The sequence below is a fragment of the Hippocampus guttulatus genome, chromosome 6 (assembly GCF_054856545.1).
Source record: "Hippocampus guttulatus isolate MCC_2025c chromosome 6, RoL_Hgut_1.0, whole genome shotgun sequence".
Lineage (NCBI taxonomy): Eukaryota > Metazoa > Chordata > Actinopteri > Syngnathiformes > Syngnathidae > Hippocampus > Hippocampus guttulatus.
This window is the reverse complement of record NC_141266.1, coordinates 23,584,308-23,605,932: the sequence shown is the minus strand read 5'-3', so window position 1 is coordinate 23,605,932 and position 21,625 is coordinate 23,584,308. Positions and strand designations below refer to the sequence as shown.

At 46.6% G+C, this 21,625-nt stretch overlaps 4 protein-coding genes and 2 long non-coding RNA genes across 9 annotated transcripts in view; 3 read left to right on the top strand and 3 right to left on the bottom strand.

Annotated features, from left to right (window-relative positions):
* The first annotated feature begins 405 nt into the window (after positions 1 to 405).
* On the top strand, positions 406 to 6,707 carry wnt4b (wingless-type MMTV integration site family, member 4b). Its single transcript, XM_086113234.1, is given in 8 exon segments — positions 406 to 494; positions 1,637 to 1,790; positions 2,836 to 2,920; positions 3,030 to 3,161; positions 4,323 to 4,472; positions 4,475 to 4,686; positions 4,748 to 4,910; positions 5,164 to 6,707. Coding segments are annotated over 8 exon segments (1,155 nt in total). The 3' UTR covers positions 5,334 to 6,707.
* LOC147204264 (uncharacterized) lies at positions 2,275 to 4,766 on the bottom strand. Its single transcript, XR_015101158.1, has 2 exons — positions 4,121 to 4,766; positions 2,275 to 3,591 (listed from the first exon to the last, which is right to left on the bottom strand). It is a non-coding gene; the product is annotated as an uncharacterized LOC147204264 (long non-coding RNA).
* A 150-nt stretch (positions 6,708 to 6,857) lies between the features above and the next one.
* cdc42l (cell division cycle 42, like) lies at positions 6,858 to 12,228 on the bottom strand. The gene is made up of 6 exons (XM_086113232.1): positions 12,049 to 12,228; positions 9,661 to 9,765; positions 9,503 to 9,575; positions 9,308 to 9,417; positions 8,876 to 9,073; positions 6,858 to 7,892 (listed from the first exon to the last, which is right to left on the bottom strand). Exons 2-6 carry the CDS (start codon positions 9,763 to 9,765, stop codon positions 7,803 to 7,805), a joined length of 576 nt encoding a protein of 191 aa, XP_085969358.1. The 5' UTR covers positions 12,049 to 12,228; the 3' UTR covers positions 6,858 to 7,802.
* A 332-nt stretch (positions 12,229 to 12,560) lies between these two features.
* Positions 12,561 to 17,444, top strand: mlf2 (myeloid leukemia factor 2). Of its 4 annotated transcripts, none has more exons than XM_086113228.1 (8): positions 12,561 to 12,884; positions 14,136 to 14,247; positions 14,326 to 14,361; positions 14,477 to 14,530; positions 14,877 to 15,005; positions 15,276 to 15,435; positions 15,718 to 15,925; positions 16,989 to 17,444. In XM_086113228.1, exons 1-8 carry the CDS (start codon positions 12,841 to 12,843, stop codon positions 17,062 to 17,064), a joined length of 819 nt encoding a protein of 272 aa, XP_085969354.1. In that variant the 5' UTR covers positions 12,561 to 12,840; the 3' UTR covers positions 17,065 to 17,444. The 4 variants fall into 4 exon arrangements, with proteins under 4 accessions (XP_085969354.1, XP_085969356.1, XP_085969357.1 ...); XM_086113230.1 differs by lacking the exon at positions 16,989 to 17,444 and adding an exon at positions 16,799 to 16,940 and having other exon boundaries at positions 15,718 to 15,932; XM_086113231.1 differs by lacking the exon at positions 16,989 to 17,444 and adding an exon at positions 16,799 to 16,934.
* Positions 15,927 to 21,625, bottom strand: part of LOC147204258 (uncharacterized) — a 24,657-nt gene continuing 18,958 nt past the window's right edge. The window contains exons 3-6 of the long non-coding RNA XR_015101157.1: positions 19,429 to 19,529; positions 16,998 to 18,988; positions 16,775 to 16,911; positions 15,927 to 16,620 (exon numbers count right to left, since the gene is read on the bottom strand). This is a non-coding gene — a long non-coding RNA (uncharacterized LOC147204258). The remainder of the gene's footprint in view (positions 16,621 to 16,774; positions 16,912 to 16,997; positions 18,989 to 19,428; positions 19,530 to 21,625) is intronic.
* LOC147204260 (gamma-enolase) overlaps positions 18,700 to 21,625 on the top strand; it is a 7,267-nt gene continuing 4,341 nt past the window's right edge. The window contains exons 1-7 of the mRNA XM_086113227.1: positions 18,700 to 18,849; positions 19,119 to 19,204; positions 19,448 to 19,543; positions 20,266 to 20,324; positions 20,409 to 20,478; positions 20,552 to 20,685; positions 20,796 to 21,018. Of these exons, the coding sequence (XP_085969353.1) occupies positions 19,120 to 19,204; positions 19,448 to 19,543; positions 20,266 to 20,324; positions 20,409 to 20,478; positions 20,552 to 20,685; positions 20,796 to 21,018 (667 nt within the window). The 5' untranslated portion in view covers positions 18,700 to 18,849; position 19,119. The remainder of the gene's footprint in view (positions 18,850 to 19,118; positions 19,205 to 19,447; positions 19,544 to 20,265; positions 20,325 to 20,408; positions 20,479 to 20,551; positions 20,686 to 20,795; positions 21,019 to 21,625) is intronic.

Here is a 21,625-nt window from a genome sequence, read left to right as displayed (position 1 = left end):
AGCAACTTTTCTCGCACTGTTTTTTTTTTTTTTTTCAGAAACAAATGTCAACATAACCTCGTTATAGTTAAGGTCCGACACACGACTGGCCAAACTTAATTACATTTTTCACATTGACGTTGGGGCCTTTTGGGGATGACCTGCAGTTTCCTAACGCGCGAGGCAAGTCACAAAGTTGATCTTGGGAAAAATCTCCTGCACGCCACCAAACAAAAAGTGCTCACGCAGGTCAATTTCCACAGGTAGTGTTTGTCATCTAAAGGAATCTTCGGTTCATTGGAAAGAGCTATGAGGGGCTCAAACCTGGGTTCAGGAGCAGGAACATAAGAGCAGACGCACGGACGCACTGTCCAAAGACCCCGCCTGACCTGACGCACGCAGACGGGACGACGGCCGGACGGTCTGATGCCAAGCGTCTCCACTGTCAATCTCACGGCACCACTCCTCCTTCTGTTGCTATGGGCGACGCAGCCCGCCATGGCAACCAACTGGCTGTAAGTCGACCGTGCGCGAGAGGGAGGTGAAAGAAGAGCGTTTGTTTGTCATGCTGTAACGTTTCAAAGATAGTGACATGTCTCCCCAAACCCTTTTCAGCGGCTCACCATTTTTTTTTCTTTGTCTCCCCCGTCGGTGACCTTTCCCTTTTCTTTCTCTTTGCCGTCACTGAGGCTTCTTCGTCTTCTTTGGATCGCTTGTCCCCTCGTTTTCATCCCACCCCCACCCAAAACTCGGGCGACTAGTTACCCCGTCGATCTTTCGCCACCATCCATGAGTTCTTTGCTACACGCTCCTGAATTGTGATCCCCTTTGGACCCTCTGTACGTCACTAAACGACAAAGGTGGCCAAAATACTTAAGAAGTACAGAAAGATTGATAAAAAGTGCAAGAAGTGGATTAAGAGATTTGTCAGATAATAAATGTTTGAAAATAAAATGTGCAAAGACTGAAAACTACTGTAGCGAGTTGTTTTTAGGGCATGGCTAAAATGGCAGCCAGTGATGCCCTCTGGTGGCCTAAGCTTGGCCTTTCAGTCCGCTGGCCGTGTAGTCATGGAACAAACACAACTCATCTCTCAAGACACACTTCTTCGGGTCAGTGTTTATCAAGAATTGCAAATGACTTCTATTAGGCCCATTCATACCACTACAGCATGCAGTTAGCTAGCTAGCGAGCTATATGTCCACACCGACAATGAAATCTGGTTGCCAGTTTGCAGAAACGCTTGATGTCATTTTTTATACTTCCAAGTGAGGCGGTGACCCCATGGATGAGCCTGCTGCCCATCCGCTAGTCGAGAGGCTTCCCAAACGCCCTTTAGCTCCGAAGCTACAGTACCTGGTGGCTAGCCCCATTACAGGCCTGTGGGATTATTCCAGATAAGAGTAGAGACTCAGATGTACAAAAGTAAAAATGTATGTCAATTATTTACAATACCTATTTTGTTTTCTTGGCACAATTAGGGGGATGGGGCGGGGCATTCTTAAACCAAGAGCTAGCTATGCTAAGGATTTTATTGTATCAAATATATATTTTACCATAGCTTTACCAACTTTGTGACTTATGACTAAATATACTATATATATATAATATATATATAAACAAACTGTGTGAACCACCTTCCGCCCTGTGTCCTCAGCTCCCTGGCGAGGCTGCCTCGCTCCAGGCCCGTGTCCGGTGCTGCCCCATGTGCACGGCTGAGGGGGCTGACCCCGGGGCAAGTGGGGGTGTGCAGGGGACGGGGGGAGGTCATGGAGTCGGTACGCAAGGCTGCCGAGATGGTCATAGAGGAGGTAGGATGCCATTCTACAAGAAAATCCATTCATTTTCGAAAGAGCTTGTCCTCATGGTGGGCACGGGTGGAGTGAAGCCATTCCCAGCTGGGAATTGGGCTAGACCCTGAACTGGTCGCCAGTCAATAGCTGGGCACATATCGACAAATGAGCACCGACACTCCAAATCACACCTATGTCCAATTTAGAATCTTCAATGAACCTGACATACAAGAGGAGCTCAGTGCGACATGCTAACGATTCATCCGCTGTGCTGCACTTTACTACAGCAGCTCTACACTAAATGTTCCCCTTTTTGTTTTTATGGAAGTCATTGTAAAAGCACAGAATTAGTTTCATTTGACATTCGGGACGTGTGTGATTTGTGGATTGAATCGAGTTCAGGCAACAGTGAAAAGCGTTGCTCATATTTTAAGTCTATAAAACATGAAGGACACTTGTCGCCGTCATAAACTGGGAGCAACTTCAATAATTGAAGCGTAGCCATGAGAAGAGCTGAATTTTACTAGAGTGCCCTTACAAAGATAATTAGGACAGTTTTGATTTATACAGTTTGAGATCACGTCACCTCATGGTGTAGTGGGAACCAGATCGAATGTCTGGACTCGTTGCCAGACATTCACAGGGAACATACAGACACAACTACTCACACCTATGGACAATGTAGAGCTTTCGATGGAGCTAACATAGAAGTTTCTGCAATTTGGGAGGAAGCCGCAGTATCTGAGATGGGAGTCGTTGGGGGGATTGGAAGCTAGAATCTCTGCCCATGAGGCAGGCACGCTAACCACAGATACTATCGTGCAAACTTCCAGATCAGATGGCAACAAAAGTGAGTACACACCAGGTCAAAGTCCAAAGGGTGCGCGTAGTCCACACGGTATTCAAATTCATTTAAATTGTGTTAAGCTCTTCTGCTTTTAGCAGCGTCCGTCAAAATGATCCCCTTTCGTGGAGGGAGATTCTCTTATTCCTCTTGGATCTCAGCTGTGTGCACATGTGCCTAATCAAGTGAATTGTAATCACGTTTACACTTCCAATTCAGTGTCAGCACCAATTCCGGAACCGCCGCTGGAACTGTTCCACCACCCCCAGAGGGATCAATGTTTTCGGCAGAGTCATGAACCAAGGTGTGCCCCCGGATAAGCACCATTTTGCCCTTGGAAAAAAAATCACAAATTTCCTGCACGGATTTTTACTTGCTGTTTTATTTGGGGGCGGGGGATTGTTCTTAAACAGGCACTCGCGAGGCAGCCTTTGTGCACGCTCTGTCCTCGGCGGCCGTGGCAGTGGCCGTGACCCGGGCGTGCACGCGTGGGGAGCTGGAGAGGTGTGGCTGTGACAGGAAGGTCAGAGGGGTGAGCCCCGAGGGTGAGCATGGATTCTGTTACGTGGGAAATTTTCCGCAAAGGGAGGTGGGGAGGGGTGAATGCAGTGACTCACTTCTCAAGGACTTACGTGTAAGCACAGTACTGTCACTCAAAAAGTGTCAAGGTCCGGTAAGAATGTTGTGGGTTTGAGAAGGAAAATTGGCATTTGTTCAAATATCGTTGATATAATTGATAAAACCAGTCAGAGCCCACCTTTGAAATTCAAGGCTGTGCTGATGACTCAGTGTTTTGATGTCCATCCAAGCAAGACTCTCCAACACTTCAGCCTCCGACCTTCCGGCTTTGTTGTTCTACCGGGACACCCCTCCGTCAGGCTTCTGCCGCCAATCACGAGTTCTGCCTAAGCACGTTTGCCTGTCCCTGGGGCTCTTTGGGGTTCTGCTACCACAACAGCAGAAGCGCAACATTTCCTGTGGATTACAGATGTTTTCACAACTTGGTCCAAACAAGTCTCTCCGAATGGATTGTCAAGTCAACAACTCTGCACTGGGAATTTGACATGCTTTAGGACTTTGAGGTTGATATTCAGTCTTTTCCCACCAATCCAGTGGTTCTGTGGACATATTTACACTTAAGGACAAGGGATCCCCAACTTAAGGACAAGGGATCCCCAAGTCCGGTCCTCGAGAGCCCCGATCCAGCCTGTTTTAGATGTCACCCTCATCCAACGCACCGATTCCAAAGTCAGCTCATCAGCAAGGTTTGCGGAAGCCTGGAAACAATCCTGATCAGTTCAATCAGGAAAACGAACTGGATCGGGGCTCTCGGCGACCGGACTTGGACACCCTTGATTTAGGGTCCTCAAAAAACCTAACATGCATTCTTGGGAGTACCAAGAGAAATCCCACCCAAGCATGGAGAGTACAGAAAACTCCACACCAGAAGGGTAAAGCAGATTTGAACCCCAAACCGAAGAACCCTAAGGCACTTTGAGCTTACCGCTGTAGAACCGTGCTGCAGACCTGGAAAATATTTGGGGAAAATGCTATCATTAACTGATTCAGTACCAGCCAATTCTGGACCAAGTCTGAAAACACGTGTAAAAACGTCTTTGGGAGAGAATGAGTTAATAGCATAGTCATAGGAAACTTCATGGATCAGGACCAAAGGACGTTTCATTTGTTTTCTGTCCACCACACAGGCTTCCAGTGGTCGGGCTGCAGTGACAACCTGTCCTACGGCGTTGCCTTCTCCCAAACGTTTGTGGATGAACCGGAACGAGCCCGGGGGCTGTCTGCCGGCCGACCGCTGATGAACCTTCACAACAATGAGGCCGGTCGAAAGGTGGCTCCTCACATCTTCCGTTTGATTCACCCCCATCTTTGGGGGATTTGGCGTTCATTGTCATCGTCGTCCATCCTCAGGCCATCCTTCACAACATGCAGGTGGAGTGCAAGTGTCATGGCGTGTCTGGCTCCTGCGAGCTGAGGACCTGCTGGAAAGTCATGCCGCCATTCCGGCGCGTCGGCATTGTGCTCAAGGAGCGCTTTGACGGAGCCACGGAGGTACCGCGCCGGCACGCCTTGGTAACTCAAAATTCACATGACCGAGTCATTCCTCCGGTAGGTCCGTCTGACTCGCATCGGATCCAGGACCGCTCTGCTCCCTCGCGACCCCCAGGTGAAACCGCCCGCCGCCAGAGACCTGGTGTACCTCGCACCGTCCCCAGACTTCTGTCAGCTGGACCCTGACAACGGCATTCCCGGAACCGCGGGCAGAAGATGCAATGGTGATTTTTTTTTTCCCCTCCAGAGATGAAAAACTGTCCAAGCCTTTTGATTGCAGGGTTCCGGAACATACTCAAAGGCATATATTCTTTATCCTATACAAAACTAATCAGTATAGCGGCGGAACAAAAAATGAAATGTGATGTAACGGGGAACCACTGTCAACCAAATCCAGATTTTCCTCAACCAAAATCTGACTTCTGGCTCCTTTTTGTCCATTGCCACCCCCCCCCCCCCTCCTCCCCCATTAATCAGGAACCTCGCGGTTAGCACCGGACGGCTGCGAGCTGGTGTGCTGCGGGCCGGGCTACAGGGCGGGCCGGGCCGAGGTGGTGCAGCGGTGCTCCTGCAAGTTCTCCTGGTGCTGCTCGGTCCGCTGCCAGCAGTGCAAGAACACCGTCACCGTTCACACCTGCAGAGTTTGAAGTCGCTACAGCCCCAAATCTGAGCCTCCTCACGATTAAAATAAGCCTAACACCTTAGAAGAGAGATCCCCAAACAAACACCCGACAGACACTCCTGACCCACGGGACAAGGATAGGACTATTTTACCACCGATGACTCGCCTAACTCCTAATCATCTTACTTTCATAATCAGCATTTTTACAACGAAGCAGTGAGGCCGTTCTGAATTCTAGCGTACAAGTTGACCCACAAGCCTAACGAAAGCCCAAACGGGGTTCCATTCGTACCTCTTTGCATGTTTCATAACTCTGAAACCGACAAGCGGCAGGCACAGACGTGCATGCGGCACACTAGCACGCTCATCGCAATCACCCTGAAAAGTGGTTTGAGCATCGAGTCTTCCAGATCCTGGACATTTCTTCAGGTCCATGGACTAGTTTGCTCACTTGTAAGACCGCAGCGCACTAGTCAAACCATCTCTTATGAGTGATGCTTTTTCCATTGATGGTGACACTTTTGGTGTGCAATTAACCCTGTGACTACACATGAGTAGCCTCCTGGGCCATTCTAGTGGCAAAACAAAAAAGCCTACAAGTATTTTTGCCTCACTAGTGTCAGTTTTTCTGCTCATATGTCAACACAACATAAAGAGTTGTCCATGTACTAGTACACTCCTCGTCCCCGCTAGGAGGATAAATAATTGTTTTTTTCACTAGTATGCCAAAGTTGTCCTACTACAGAGGACAATGAGCGTTTTAAAACATGAACCTTAAAATGGATATCACGGATATAGAGAACGACCCCCCCCCCTCCCACCCCACACTACCTTGTTTACATTTCTGCACACTAGTACGACAAATTAGCCAACAACTTGTGGACAAATTAGTCGGCCAACAACTTGTAACTAGTGAGGCAAATCTTGTGAGCTAGTTGACAACTGCATGCTGCTCATACGAATCGTTGCAGCATGAAATGCTACTAGCTAACATCGAGCGTTTCCCGAGTGGTACTAGTCGCGCGCCAATGTCAACTACTGCAGTTTTGCCTCACTCGCAAGTTGTTCTCCTACTAGGGTGTCGCTCTACTAGGATGTGGAATGAATGCTCCGTTTTCCCAAAGTCACCTCAACAACGCTCTCAAAGCTGACTGTCAGCGCCACGAGCGGAAAGGTTACGGCACGAGTTTTGCGCCCGAGCTGCGTTCAGCTCCTTTCAGTTTATTTATTGCGCACCGGAGCCGTTGCTGCGCTTCAGCCTCCAGCAGACGCACCAAAAGCAGAAAATAACTTCTACTGACAACCGTGTCCGTCTTTTGTGTTTTGCTGCCTCGCCACCGGTCAAACTTGTACGGGCACTCGCCGTGCTCTTAGCTTTGCTCGTGTCGTCTAATAAAGTGTCGTAGTTTTGTCCCCACGACGCTGTGAAGTGCTTCTTTTGTCTGGTCGTCCTTGAAGACACACGCAAAGAATTTTCAAAACCAATTGCATGCGAGTACTCCTTTGTGGAGACAATGTTGAAGTAAACAGGTGTCAAAAATGAAAGGTGTCATTTCAACCATTTTATTACAAATATTACGCAATTACAAACTCCCACCAATTTTCTACCAAAGGTTAACATCTTAATCGGTCAAGATGAGGCTCGATGCAAAATATTACAGCTGAATTTTTGTCGTTTTGCATTAACAATCACCCTGTTTGTAGTCTAGTGATGTCACACACAAAATAAAATAAAACAAGTTTCAAGATGGGGCGGGGGAAAGAAAATTTACTGCTAAGAAGGTCCCAAAACAAAGTCACATAAAATCAATGCAATATACACAAAGAAAGAAGCAAAGATAAATTCTTTTAAGTCACCTGCAGAAGGAGAAAAAAAATGTGAAAATTGCCTCCCTGCTCATCACCAAGTGTTTGGAAGGAAGTTTAGCGCTTTCAGAGAGCACTGCATTTGTTTGGAGTGTACGCAATCTCATGTGCTTCCATCATTCAAATCAATCAGGAAAGATATGACAGTACCACAGTTGCCTCTTTACATGATAGCCAAAGTTGACTAAAAAACTAAAAGTAAATATTGTTTTTTTTTGTTGTTTTTGTTTTGCTCCATCAAACTGGGGGGGAAAAGCCCCAGCGGGCCACTCAAAAGTCAAAAGCAAACGATATGGTCCTAAAAATCTGTTTCAAGGGAGGTGGAGGGTTCCTGCCCCTTTTGTGGAGAACACTACTCGCATGAAAAGCTTTCAGCCACGACAAGACGGCTGCTACTACCCGCGTTTACTCTACTGCACACTGACCTTTCACTCCCTTTGTTTCTTTCAACTCTTTTATTTTTGAAGGCACTCATCACAATCCCCTTTTAATTCGCTTTGTACCTTCCCCCCTTTGTCTCTATTGGCCACTGAACTCACTGACATTTGGATTTCGCCCAAACCACCACCCTCCCCAACCCCCCAAATATGTTTTCTTATATACCGTTTGGTCTTTGACTGCTGCTGGCCTATAGCAGGACGCACTTCCTCTTGGTTTTGGTCTCGGGGGGCTCCAAGGCAGCCAGGATGGCCTCGTCGAACACATTCTTGAGGCCTCGCTGGTCGACAAAACAAAAGCATGCGGAGGTGTCAAAGTCTGATTGCAACTGCGCAATTTGTTTCAGGGGTGGACCAATAAAAGAAGGAAAAAAAATGTTCTATGCAATAACAGGTTCGGTGGGGCCCCAACACGGTAATTTGATGAATATTACGTTTGTGGAATATGAATTGGAGGGGGCATTTTGCCACTTGCAGTCGACTGAAAATTACATCAGAGTTGCTCAGGGCTCAAGTAGCAACCACTCACGGCTCGGCTTGCCAATGTCACATGACCGCCCCCCCTCCCAAAAATCAATCAATAAATAAATAAAATAAAACAGCCGAGGCCTCTTGTCTGGTTCTTTTTTGTTTTGTTCGCAAATGTTTTTGGCAACCAGTGATGGTAAAGATGCAAAGCAAAATGATAGCCAAAGAACAGGAAACAAAACGTGTTGAGACATAGAAAAGCATCTGAGAATTTTGAACGATGAGCAATACGGTAAATCAAATATCAATCACACAATTTCATTTTGCCAAGGGGAAGATAACCGGAAAACAGAGGCGGGGGTCCTTGAGTTACGATGGTTCTCGTGTTACGAACAGCACGTGATGAGCTAGTAAATGTGGTCAACTTGGCACCGGAATGCGCCCTCAGTTCCTGTCATACTTACTGCATTTCATGCAACTGCTTATTCGTGGCCCATGAATGTTTTTCATACATTTAGATACAGTAATTATAACTTGACTATTGGAGTCACGACTGTGTAAATTCTGGTTACATCGTCTCCATGGCAACACAACCCCGTCATAAAGCGAGGACGCTGCGTACGCTTCTTAAACACTGCCTGAGCCTTCTAGCCCAACAGTACCCAATAAAGCCGACTTGAGACAGTATCGCTATGCTAACATCTTCCGCTCCTTTCAAAGTTTTCGGAGACGCACCGTGTTTTTGCGACCCGTGTTGTCTTAGCTGGTTTCGGTGTGAGGAAGTGGCGCGCCATACCTGTGTGAGAGCAGAGCACTCGACGTATTTGACGGCCCGCAGTTCCCGGCCCAGCTTTTCGGCACTCTCGGGGTACAGGGGGCGCTGTTTGTTCTTGGCCAGCTTCTCAATGGTGTTGCTGTCCTCCCGCAGGTCCACTTGAGTGCCCACCAGCAGGAAAGGCGTGCGTGGGCAATGGTGGGAAATCTCAGGAACCCACTGAAGAGAATTGGGGGGGGCGGGGGGGTTTGATGCTCAGCATTCTTTTTTTTTATGCAAAGGATCTACTTGTCTGTAGTGACAAATATCCATGTATTTTCCAATATCTACAATACATCCTTATTTATAATGTGTTGACAAACTGCTCAAAAGTGTGTTTCATAAGTGGCAATGTGTTTTAAAAGTATATGAGGGTTGTAAGGCAAGTTGAAGCCTAATAAGGGCCACACCAACCTTCTCCTTGACATTTTCAAATGACGACGGGGAGACGACAGAGAAGCACACAAGGAACACATCTGTCTGCGGGTAGCTGAGAGGACGCAGCCTGTCGTAGTCCTCCTGACCTGAGCACGCGGGAAAAACAATGCGTTTGTCATGCGGTCGGAGAGAGCCACCAGCAAATTTCAATTTCCAGTGAAAATTCCTTACCTGCAGTGTCAAAAAGGCCTAGTGTGTAAGGCTCGCCCCCGATCATCACCGTCACCGCATAGTTGTCAAAAACCTTATTTAAAAAAAAGATGTGATTGTTCATTTCCGCTCCAACAAATCAAGCAGAAAATTGGATTTCCTTGACGAGATAATCTGACCGTAGGCACATATTCTGAGGGGAACTTGTTGGTCGTGTAGGAGATGAGTAAGCAGGTCTTTCCAACTGCACCATCCCCAACAACTACACATTTTATAGTCTGCATCTGTTGAGGCAAATACAAAAGAAATAAGAAACATCAAAGTGCAGACAGGGCTCCCATACGAATTTTTCTCACCACTTGATCAGTGTTGCACAATGTGAACAAATGTCGATTTGACACGATCCCACAGATATCATCTCTGTGGGGTCATGCCATTTTATCAGCTTCACATGCTTTTTTTTATTTTTTATGCAGCAACCAGAAACGCAAACACTTCAATCAGAAACGAACAGTGTTTAAGTCTTTTGGGGCTAGGGGGTGCACAACAACTAGACAATAAAACCATTGTGGAGTGTTCTCAGCGCTTTAGCCGTAACATTCGTGGAAGGAGAAAAATCTGCGCTTGATGGTTGCGCCTTCTCGGCAGCCAGCATGCGTGTACCAGCACTGGTTTTGATGCGGGCGAGTGTTGGCGCTATTTGACTGTCGCCGCTGGACGGCCCGGGGGGGGTGGGGGCGGTGATGTTTTTTGAAAAGCGCCTTTTATGCGCCGCATTTTCCAGAGCCCCGTTTTGTTCAGTGGAGATGTCGGCGCTGTTGGGACAGTCTGCGTTGGAACGGCGGGCCGGGGGTAGCTTGAGGATGAGGAGAGAGGAACTGTGTATTTGGAACTGAGATTCGGCGCTTGGAATAGAAGCGGATCTAGATGGACCAGGAGAATTGAACTAACAGGACGCAATTGCTGCTCGTTTACTTTCAGACTTAGCTTGTAGCAGACCTGTGTGCCGTCAAGCGTGCTGTGATCATGACGTCTCTGATCCACTGGTGAAAGGAGACTTTGATTCTCTCCTCTTCCATCTATTCTATAAGCGCTTCAAACACCAAGGCGCGTTGGAATTGTTACGATTGTATTACTGTCAGTGTTCTGTTTTATTATTATTTGATGATAAATGTTCTGTAAAGCGTTTTTTTTTTTAACATTTTGAGCTGTTGTGAACGCGCTAAAGAGATCGAGATGCATTATAAAGATTCATCATGCCACCGGATACACTTTCAAATGAAAACTAGTAGATCAGAGTCCTAAAATGAGGGCAAAACAGGAAGGAAGAAGATTGAGTAAGAGTTGCTGTCCTTATTGCATGTTGCTGGAGGTCCATAAACACGAATGTTAAGATGTAATATCACAAACGCTATACTTGCCTCAACTTCATGTTACGAAGGTTTAGAATTGTGGTTTCTATCTAACAGCGGTGGGCATTTACATCACACCAAGAGCCGTTTGCAATGGGGCTGAACAATTCATGTAATTCAAACTGACAATACAATGGAGGAGAGTGCAATTTTCCAATCGCAAAGACTGCAAATTTGGGGGGGGGGGGGTAGTGCTGCATTTCAGTTGGTAGGCTTTCATGTTTATAAATTGTAAGTCATTGTAAACACTTCAAAGATTTCAAATACAAATCATTGTTGAGTAAATCAACAACTCAATATAGTAGATAAATAAAATGCCTTATTTATATGAATTCATGTTTCATTTGCGTTTATTTTAGCAAAAGTCTATCCTACAAAATTTGACATTATTTATCATACTACAGATTCATTTATTCCTGTTAACATGAGAACAGGAACTGGAAATAATGGATCGCATATAAAGTGGCAATGGCAACTTTGCGCAGGGGGTGGGGGGTCGTTATTGGATTATTTTTCACACTCATTCAGCCCTTTTTGAAGCCCTTTTTACTGTACATCACAGTTAAGAAACATGAAATGAATGTTCAACTCGTCATTACCCGTTTAATGGGCCAACTATTCATTCGCAGTATTATCTGAAGTTGAAGTCACCTTTTAATCGCTGGTGAACTTCATATTTTAAAAGGCTTTTTTTCTGCCTTAAGAGGATTGGCTCGGAATTGAGTGAGGCTCGTCGCGCCGGACTTGTTAATACACGTTCAAGCCAAAGAAAAAAAAAGACGAACGCGGATCACTTCCGCACAGGCCATTTGACATTGTCCCACAAAGAGCAACGCAATAATCGTCCCAAGATATGAATTCCGCAATTATATCACGAAAGCCATTTTATATAAACAGCCTAAGCTTCGAAGGGCGGTGGGGGTGTGAATAAAAGGGCACAAAGACTCGGGCGACAATACAAAAGATAAACATATAAAGTCACCTTTGTCGTATCAAATGGTCTCCACACACTAATTAAGAAGGATAAACGTTCGTTGAGATGTAAAATGTGCCAAATGTGTCAAGTGCATAAAGCAAATCGATGCTAGCCCCAGCATTATTACGCACACGCACGGCTCGGTGGCAACGTCACGGCTGGCAGTCGAATTTACTCACTTTTTACTCAGTGTGAGCCGCGAACGCTCCAAATGTTCTCGTGCGCGTGTCCACTTGTGGGGAAAAGCACAAATGTTGCCGTTCAAAGCGGTTTTTACAACTCTACTCGCCGTTTTTTCCTTCCGACAGGTTAGGCGTTGGTTACATCCGGGTTTGAGGGTCGAAAGACTTTTTGCGCAGGCGCACAAGGGACGTGCCGCAATCGCGTCCGTAGATGAAACAGCGCCACGCAGAGGAAGTGGTCACACGACAGACTCAGCGCCACGCAGAGGAAGTGGTCACACGACAGACTATGAAAAATAAAATAGTCGATCTGGCAAACATGAAGCTAATTGTCATTTTATTTGAGAATTGGGATTTTGTATTACCAGTTTTGTGGTGTCAACAGTTTGAAATTAACATATTACCCATTAAAATAGTCTATACATAAACGCAGAGCGTAGTGTTTTTCTTTTATACTTTTGTTTTGATAAATCCTTATCCGGAAGTATCGATGGTCGACACAAGCGCCGGGTAAACTAATTTGCCTTCTCTTTGTCAAAATCTGACTTCCGTTTCTCATGTTTTGTTCGGGCTTCTGGATTCTGCCATCCCGGCTTTACAGCGAATTAGTTTTCCGCTTTGCTTCATCTGAAGTATTTCGGACAACAGAGTTGGCCCCCTTTTGATGTGGGAGGTGGGGCCGGAGTGCATCGTGTTGTCGTTCGTGGAAAACAAGGTCTATTTACCTCGCTAGCTAGCTACCTAGCTGGCTAACAGCAGCCAGCTGAATTGCATCACCAGCCGTCGAGCATGTTTCGATTCCTGAATGACGTCGACGACGACCCTTACATGCTGTGAGTCAACACACCCAAATTACAGCTTCAATTGCATTTCGGGCTTCGTTTTAGAGCACATCGCGCGGGTTTCTCGGTTTGCTCGGAGGCAGGTTACTCGTTCCCTGGCCTGGTGTTGCACCAGACCTGTCTAACTACGAGCCCGGCGACATCACTTCTCAGTCGGGATGCCTTGCAATTGCATGGATATTGAGAAACTAAAGCGTGTTGCAAGTATCTCTCAAGTAACGTGAGTGATTGATGGTGATGCAATCGCTTTGATTCGCCAGTGTGTTTCTGCATGACGGCGTACGTCATGCTTATTAAATAGAAATCCGTACAAGCAACGTGAGACATAAGTGCAGAAGAAAATGCGACAAGTGATGATAGAAGTGGCAGATCCACCCCTAAACGGAGTTATTATTTAAAGTACAATTAATGTCTGATTGAATGCTCGGACATGTATATCAAATGTAAGCGCCATAATCTGGTGTCAATTTGTTCATTATTTTGGGGTGAAAACTACCTCTTGGATGGATAGGTACCTATGCCATCCTGAGGGTCAATAAATGGTCCGAGTTTATTTGTTTGTTTGTTTTTATTTTGCACGAGCTACACTATTAAACCATAACCTTCTGCAGCCAGCAATTATCGATTAATCCACAAATTAGATGAAGAAAAAAAGTTCTCAATTTCCATTTCTTTACTCAGAAACATAACATTTCAAATTGACAAGAATTCATTCTGATTCCATTGCTGGTGTCTGTCAGAAATAGGCAAACATGTACTGTTGAGAAGCTGAAAGCAATTTGAAATCTTAAATTGAAAAAAGTATCCAAACGATTCAAATAGTTTTCATTTAATTTGATAATGACTTGGTTGACGACTCATCATTGAACCTCTCATCTTCTGGAAATTAGTTGGTGTCATGACATCAAAAGCGTCCAAATGAAACATGTTTTATTAACTCAAGCCTCTCAAATGAGATGTTTGGAAATTAGACTCTGGAAAAAGCGGCTCAACCCAGCGCATGCCACGTAAAACAGATGACTGTACTGCGGTTCATCCAAAAGTCATACCTGTTGTGTATTTCAAAGTCGTTGGTTCTTTCCACATGCAAAACGAAACTTCGATTCCCGTTTGCCATCCACCAGCACATGCTGACATTCCGTCGCGAAAGCGTCACTTCTGTGTCGTGTTTCACCCAATCGCACAATGAAAAAAAAAATGAAAGGTTAGTGACACCCCCGCCTTGCCGCTTTTGCCTCGCAGGGATCCTTTCGCCGCTCACAGGCAACAGATGAGGAGCATGTTCGGACCGTTCGGCATGGACCCTTTTGCACTCGCGCCACAGATTCAAGCGCCTCGTGCACCACGGCGACAGGTAATGGAACAAAAACATCCGGTCTACATTTTTATTTGACGTTTTCCCCACTTACATTTGCTCTGCACCATTTTCCAGGCCGGTGCCTTGACCCCGTTTGGCATGATGGGAATGGTGAGTGTCCCCCAGTATCAATTGGTCACTTTAGATTTTGAAACGGTCCATCACCATTCAACCCTTGAGATGACTTTCACATGTTCCCGGTTAACATTATTCTGACCGTTTGCAGGGTGGAGGGTTCATGGACATGTTTGGCATGATGGGGGAAATGATGGAAAACATGGTGAGTTCATTGGACAACGTCTAAGAGTGAGTGAGTGAGTGAGTAAGAGAGGGAGGGAGAGAGTTGAATTTTACGAAGGTGCCGGGATCAGAGAAGTCACAAGATCACAGCATGCATCACGTCACTCACGGCAAGCCGAGTGAACGTAGACGAGAAACTGTAGTTCTCCAAAAGCCTATAGTTCCTCCACCGGCGAGCGGCACTCATACAAGGCCCAGAACAATCAGCGCCCTGCGGCCATCCCATCGTCATTGGGCTGCCAACAACAAGAGGGGGAGGAGTCATGAGAGTTGAATGGATGCATTGGTGAGGCATCAAAATAGTTACACCCAACATTGTCTTCCAGGAGAGGATTTCTGGATCGCCCAACTGTCAGACTTTCTCGTCGTCAACAGTGATCTCCTACTCTTCTATGGACGCCGGGGCTCCTACGGTGTACCAGCAAACCCATCAAACAAGACATGGCCCAGGAGGGGTGAGAACAAGACCTCGTTGCAGAACTCTCCTTAAAACAATCCCGTCCTTGGGTTCCATTCATATAGGGGTGTCAAACCTGCGTCATTGTGGGCTTAATCAGAGATAAACCGCAGAGTGTCGGGAAAAACTCCGGCAGCTTTGGCGGGCCACGTTAAATCATTCTGATAATAATGATGTGGAGAGCCCGATTTGGCCCCCGGGCCTCGAGTTTGACTCCAGTGCATCGATACATCGGCCGGTCTCGTAAACGCCAGGCGATTGGTTGCAGATCCGGGAGACCCGTCAGTCCATGCGAGACAGCGAAAGCGGCCTGGAGCGCCTGGCCATCGGCCACCACATCGGCGAACGCGCGCACATCATGGAGCGCTCGCGGAACCGCCGCACCGGAGACCGCGAAGAACGGCAGGACTTTATCAACCTGGACGAGAGTGAGTCGAGAATATGGTGGCACTTTGACTTCCTGCCCTCGCGTGTGAGTGAGCAGGGCTAAAATGCAACGCAAAAAAAATGTTTTTTGGGCACCTCGAACAGATTAATGGCATTTCAAGTCACTTTGATGGGGACAATTTATTTTCTCTACAAATACATTGAATCATTTGAACTTGCGAGTCAAAGTAGCGCTGTATTTGTGTTATTTGAGGACTAACAATACTTCGGCTCAACAAGCCGCGCCAATGCGATTGAACAACCGACCCTTCCTGTTTTGTCAGCCGAGGCCGAGGCGTTTGACACGGAGTGGAGGACTCAGGCGGGGCGATACGCTCCGCCCAGCGCCCGGGGTTTGGACTACGGCCGAGACCGACGGGCGGGCGGTCAGCAGCTTGCCCTCACCGCGCCGCCCAGCTCCACGACCCCGCCGGGACATCGGCACGACTCCCCCCGACACCACCCGCCTCAGTCTCGCCCGCGTTACGACTGGTGAGAGGTACGGGCTGCATATTTATTAGTCTCGCAATGGAGAAATTCCCAATTCACAGCAGCAAAGTTATGAAAGGAAGAAGTAGAACAACAAAATATAAAATTAACTCTTTGTTTCTGTTCGTAGAGGAGGAGGAAAGTGTGAATGTGAAGTTAATAGTCTAAATGTGTCTTGCGATTGGCTAGCAACAAGCGATGGACAGACGACAATACACGTTGGGTGTATTGACACATGACACAAAGTGTGTTGACACTGTATTGATACTGTGTTGGTCACTCGATAGGGACCTCTGCTGTACATCTAACATCATTGCGGGTAAACAAAAAGTAGAAAAGGAAAAACTTGTAAATTCCCCAAATAGCCTGTGAAACTTTTACTTGAAATATGACTACTTGAAATAGGACTTCATCTTTGTGTCATTTCATTTGGTCCATTTGTTAACTGAGTTAAGATGTTGATGAGAACGTTTCCAAATTTGCTTCTTTGTGTCTATGCTCAAATGAGTTTGCCCCGCAAAATATACATTTTTATTGAGGAATGCAAGTCCCAATTGATCATGAAATTAAATGTCATCATACCTGAGGTACTCACAGTAGGACTGTCTGACAACTCTTCATTGCCATGTCGACCTCTATATTGCCTCAGCATTGATGACGTGCATTCAGTGACATAAGACAGTTCCGTGGAGCAGAGCCTACAATAAAACAAAAAAGTTAATTCATCTGGAAAAAAAGTCAAACCTTTGACTAGAAAAGAGGAGAAACATTTAATTAACAACTAACAGGAAAGGCAGCTCATCCGAACAATGATTTAATTTTTTATTTTTTTTATTAAAGCGATACACGCACCAATAAGGGGTTTCACACTTGCAGACTCGGCACAGTGCTGACGCACCGGTGTTGTTCGTCCCCACCACTACCAGCAACCAGTCCAAGGTGTATCACACCTCTCCCCCAAAGTCAACAACTCCAGCTCACCCACTACCCTGATGAGGAAGAGCGCCACAGGAAATAAGATGAATGGATTACCCGCTATCAAGTGACACTCCTTCTCTCCTCACAGGAGTCCCACCTGTAAACATGAGCCGACCGGCGGAGGAGCGCAGGAATTTCTCCACGGATCCTGTGAATCATCTTGAAGATCGTTCCAACCTCCTTTTTGATGTTGAAGTCGACCGGACTGTCTATACCATAAACACGTAACATCTCCCAAACCAACCAACCAACAACGCCCTCTTGTCCACCCCCCCCCACCCACTCCCCGCCCCGTCAACAGACAGTCGATAGTCTTAGGATGAATCCTCCGCACACTCACACACTTGTATAAAACACTCTTGCTTCCTCCTCAAGATTTGATGTGTGTGTCTTTTTGCCCACTAAAAAGTGCTCCAAGTATAAAGTGCATCTGCTGTACAGGTCGTTTTATGTTTGTGGAGACACAAATGTGTCTGTGAAATGAATTGTATTCTGTTGACTTAGTAAACTAGCTAGGTGACGTTAATAAAACATTGCTAGATAACTCCAGGCTGCGTCTCTTCTGTGGCATGCGGTGTTTGCCCGGTGAAAATCCACCAAATATGCCTACCATATCAAAAACACTTTGTTTTACCCCACCCATGCATTTTAAATACATTTAAACAGTTTTTTTTTTTTGTATATCACTAAAACCCACTCAAACGTACAAAAAACACCATACATATTGTAGTGTCTACTTGATACAACATGCGTGCGTGTCTATAAGAGCCGGGGCTTGAAGGCGTGGCACGCGATGTCTGCGTGCGGGTGTCGGGGAGACCCTCGGCCGACGGCAGCTTCTGCGTGAATGCTTAAGTTGTTTCACTGTTCTTAAACGGCAACTGTGGCTCTCCTTTCCCACATGTGAGGGGCATTAGTGTAAGCATACTGCTAAAACCCATTCAAAATTTTGCTTTAAAAATCTGTAATAAAACAAAACCATTGTGCTTTTGTTTTTTTTAGTGTGGAATATTCCAAATTTCCATGGCGGTTATAATGTGTTTGGGTAACACATCTGAGAAAAAAAAAACAAAAAAACCTTGGGATCTAACAACATTAAAACTACTTTTAAAATGTATTTTCAAAAAGTGATCATCGAAAGGATATCTATTCATGGCAAGATCTAATTTGTAAAAGCGAGGCCTGATATTTTAAAACTGTTCAACATAGTTTGAATTCATCTTTGAAACCGTATTGATCAAATATTGGACTGATTGGGCGAAAATTCAGCCTCTTTAGTCGATGACAACCATTTCTAATCTCGACACAGATGTGGAGGGCACCATGAGTGTTTTTGCCTCGTGACTCCAGCATGCCCCTGAGTCGCCGTCGTCGCGGCCCAGCCGATGAGCACCCAAAAAAAAAAATCCCTCCAATAGGAGCCCTCGTCCCCCCCCCCCCCCTCTGCGCTTGTCTACCAATGAGACACCCGGGACTATTTTTAAAAGCGCGTCGTTCCTCCAGGCAGCGCCACCTGTCTACCTGTCTCCTCGTCTTCCTTTCATCAGCGCCGTTGTCAGATCACAGTCGACTTTGAGGCTGGCCGTTTTTCCCAATTTGAACAGATGTAACACGGGGGGGGGGGGGGGGGCATCTGTCTCTCTCCTACCGAGCGTCCTCGAATGTGTTGATGTTCTCATTGGAGGCCGCGAGTCAAGCATCATCAGACGCCCTTGCTATTCCACCCATCCCCATCTTTGCTCCGCCATTCCTTCCCGTGCTGCCTTCATCTCCCTCCCAAGACTGCGCACCCTCTCGTGACTCATCAGAACCCCCACCCCCCACCCCGCCCCTCCTCTTGCATAGTACTCACCCTCCTCCTCCATCTCCTCCTCATCTCCCATTTCCCTCCTTCCTCTCATTGCCGCACATCCTCTCGCTTCCTCCGCCGGGCGTCAAACAGGCTGCAGGTAAGAATTCCTCCATTCACTCCGTCAATCAGTCAGTCAAGCCTCCATCTTCTCTCTCGGCCGCGATGGCGACGATCCAGCCATGACGCGCGGATTCCCACTGGGAGAACGCAGCGTTTGCTTTTATGTCAGGCGTCTTCTGCAGGAATCATATGTGCGCCGGCCGATATGTTAAACGGGGCACCTTGAGAGCCATTCTTTTCACACAAATACTCAGCAGGCTAAAATCCAAATGATGGATTGCGTGTCATTTACTTTGATTTTTACAGGATGTCCATCGTGAATATTGTTGCCAGGGAGATCCTGGACTCCAGGGGAAACCCAACAGTGGAAGTTGATCTTCATACCGATAAAGGTTATTAAAATTGTATTTGCATGTCCAAGGTTGAATCCTTTGATACAATTAGGTGCGAAATCATATTTAAGACAAGCGTCCAAATACAGTACCTGCAAATGATGGTGCTCTACATTTAATTTAAAAAAAACAACAACTTTAATTAAACCTCCATTGTGATTGTGCAACAAAAGTAAAAGCTGACATTGGCCAAAGACGTAACTGTAAATGCGACCATGGCTCACCATTTTGTCTCCAATCCAGGCCTTTTCCGAGCTGCTGTGCCGAGCGGCGCCTCCACCGGAATATACGAGGCTCTGGAACTCCGAGATGGAGACAAGACTCGCTACAAGGGCAAAGGTAGATGGAAAGATACCGCAGAGTAAATAATAATCCCACGGCGATATCGCAACACAAACAGTCCGGGGAGTGTGCTCTGGTGTCAGTTTTGTAACTGCGTCATACTGAGAGATGTTCACTCATTTAACTACACGACAAGGGGAAAAAAATGTGAACATTTCAGAAATTGCTGTCTCTGAGGACAGATTGATACGTCAAACGGCATGCAAACCTGTGAGGAATACGTCTATTATTGTGGCGGTCTACACTGATGCACAGTGGATATAGAAAGTCTACAAAACCCCCTGCGGTTTTGTGAGATACAGTTCTAAATACCAGTCTGTGGAAGCACAAAACATTCTCGTCTCGGGCTAGAAAGTGAAAAACCGTCAGGAAGAGCCCGTTAAAACAGTTGGAACTGGGGTTCATCAAACGCCTGCTAATTCCCATGAAAATAAGTTTGAACGTGATTGATAACACAGCCGTAAGAGCTTGCGCAATCACGCTACCTCCGTTGTCTATTTTTAATTCCACTGTCAAAAATTAGAAAATCGTTTTGTACAGGGTTGGGAGTTACATCGGGGGTTGGATAAAAAATTTTGAAATGAGGTTCTTTGGATCACTCACACACACACACACACACACACACACACACACACACACACACACACACACACACACTTTGTGCCGCCAGCGTCACACAGACAATATTTTGGATGACGTATTCTGTGCTCGTGTCTCAGGCGTAACCAAAGCTGTCGGTCACATTAACGACACACTTGGACCTGCCCTCATCCAGTCGGTGAGTCGGACAGGACAAAGAGTAGATGAGCACGTTTTGTCTTCACGTTGACGGCGACATGATGTCTTCCTGTGTGTCTTTCAGGGGATCAGTGTGCTGGAGCAGGAGAAACTGGACAACCTGATGATCGAAATGGATGGCACCGACAACAAATGTAGGCCTTTGGTTGGCACTATTCTCACGTTTGATCCAACGCCGAACGTATCCGTCGCTTCTGTCTGTTGCAGCTAAATTTGGCGCCAACGCTATTCTGGGTGTCTCGCTGGCCGTATGCAAAGCGGGAGCGGCGGAGAAGGACGTCCCGCTGTACCGTCATATCGCCGATCTGGCGGGAAACCAAGACCTGGTTCTCCCGGTTCCTGTGAGTCCAACCTGTTGGAGCTCCTCCTTCCCGATCTGCAGCTAACAAATCCCTCCAGCCATTGTCGGTGAACTGAAGTTGAAATGGCCTCTCGTGCGCTTCACTTTCAGGCTTTCAACGTGATCAACGGCGGCTCTCATGCCGGGAATAGGCTGGCCATGCAGGAGTTCATGGTACTCCCCGTCGGGGCGGAGTCATTCCGCGAGGCCCTACGTGTGGGGGCGGAGCTGTACCAGACGCTGAGGGGCGTGATCAAAGAGAAGTACGGTCAGGATGCTACCAACGTGGGCGACGAGGGGGGGTTCGCACCCAACATTCAGGAGAACAGCGAAGGTGAGAAAGCCAAAATCAAACCGTGGAAGCGAACAATCGATGAGGCTCATTTCGCTCACTCACTTGTGCCCCCACGAAATGAAATGTATAAAAGCATCATGATCCGTTTCCTTTCATGAAGAAAAGTCACCATTGCATATTTAATAAAGACAATTTCAAAGACTGTGTTCACATGTAATACAGTGGGATTGGGATAGAGCCTTGCCACGAAGAGTAAAAATCCATGACTAAATGGTGCACCCCAAAAGCTTTATAATTGCCTAAAGATAATAATAATATAATAATAATAATGCATTTTATTTATAAGCGCCTTTCAAGACACCCAAGGACACTTTACAATAACAAAAAACACAAAACAATACGGGTTGAGCAGCGGCAGCCAAAACGCGCCAGCGTTCACTCAACCCGAAGGTCAGGAAGAAACCACAGGGGAGGGAGAGAGGGAGAAAAAAACCCACGCTCGAACTACCCTCATTTTGAGGATAATTTGAGTGAGGCAAAAAACCTCCTGCACAAGCATATGACAGTTACAACAGGTCACAAGACATAAACAATGAAGACGGTGAATCAAGGGAATGTATGAGGGAGGGGGTGATGGTGGGGGACT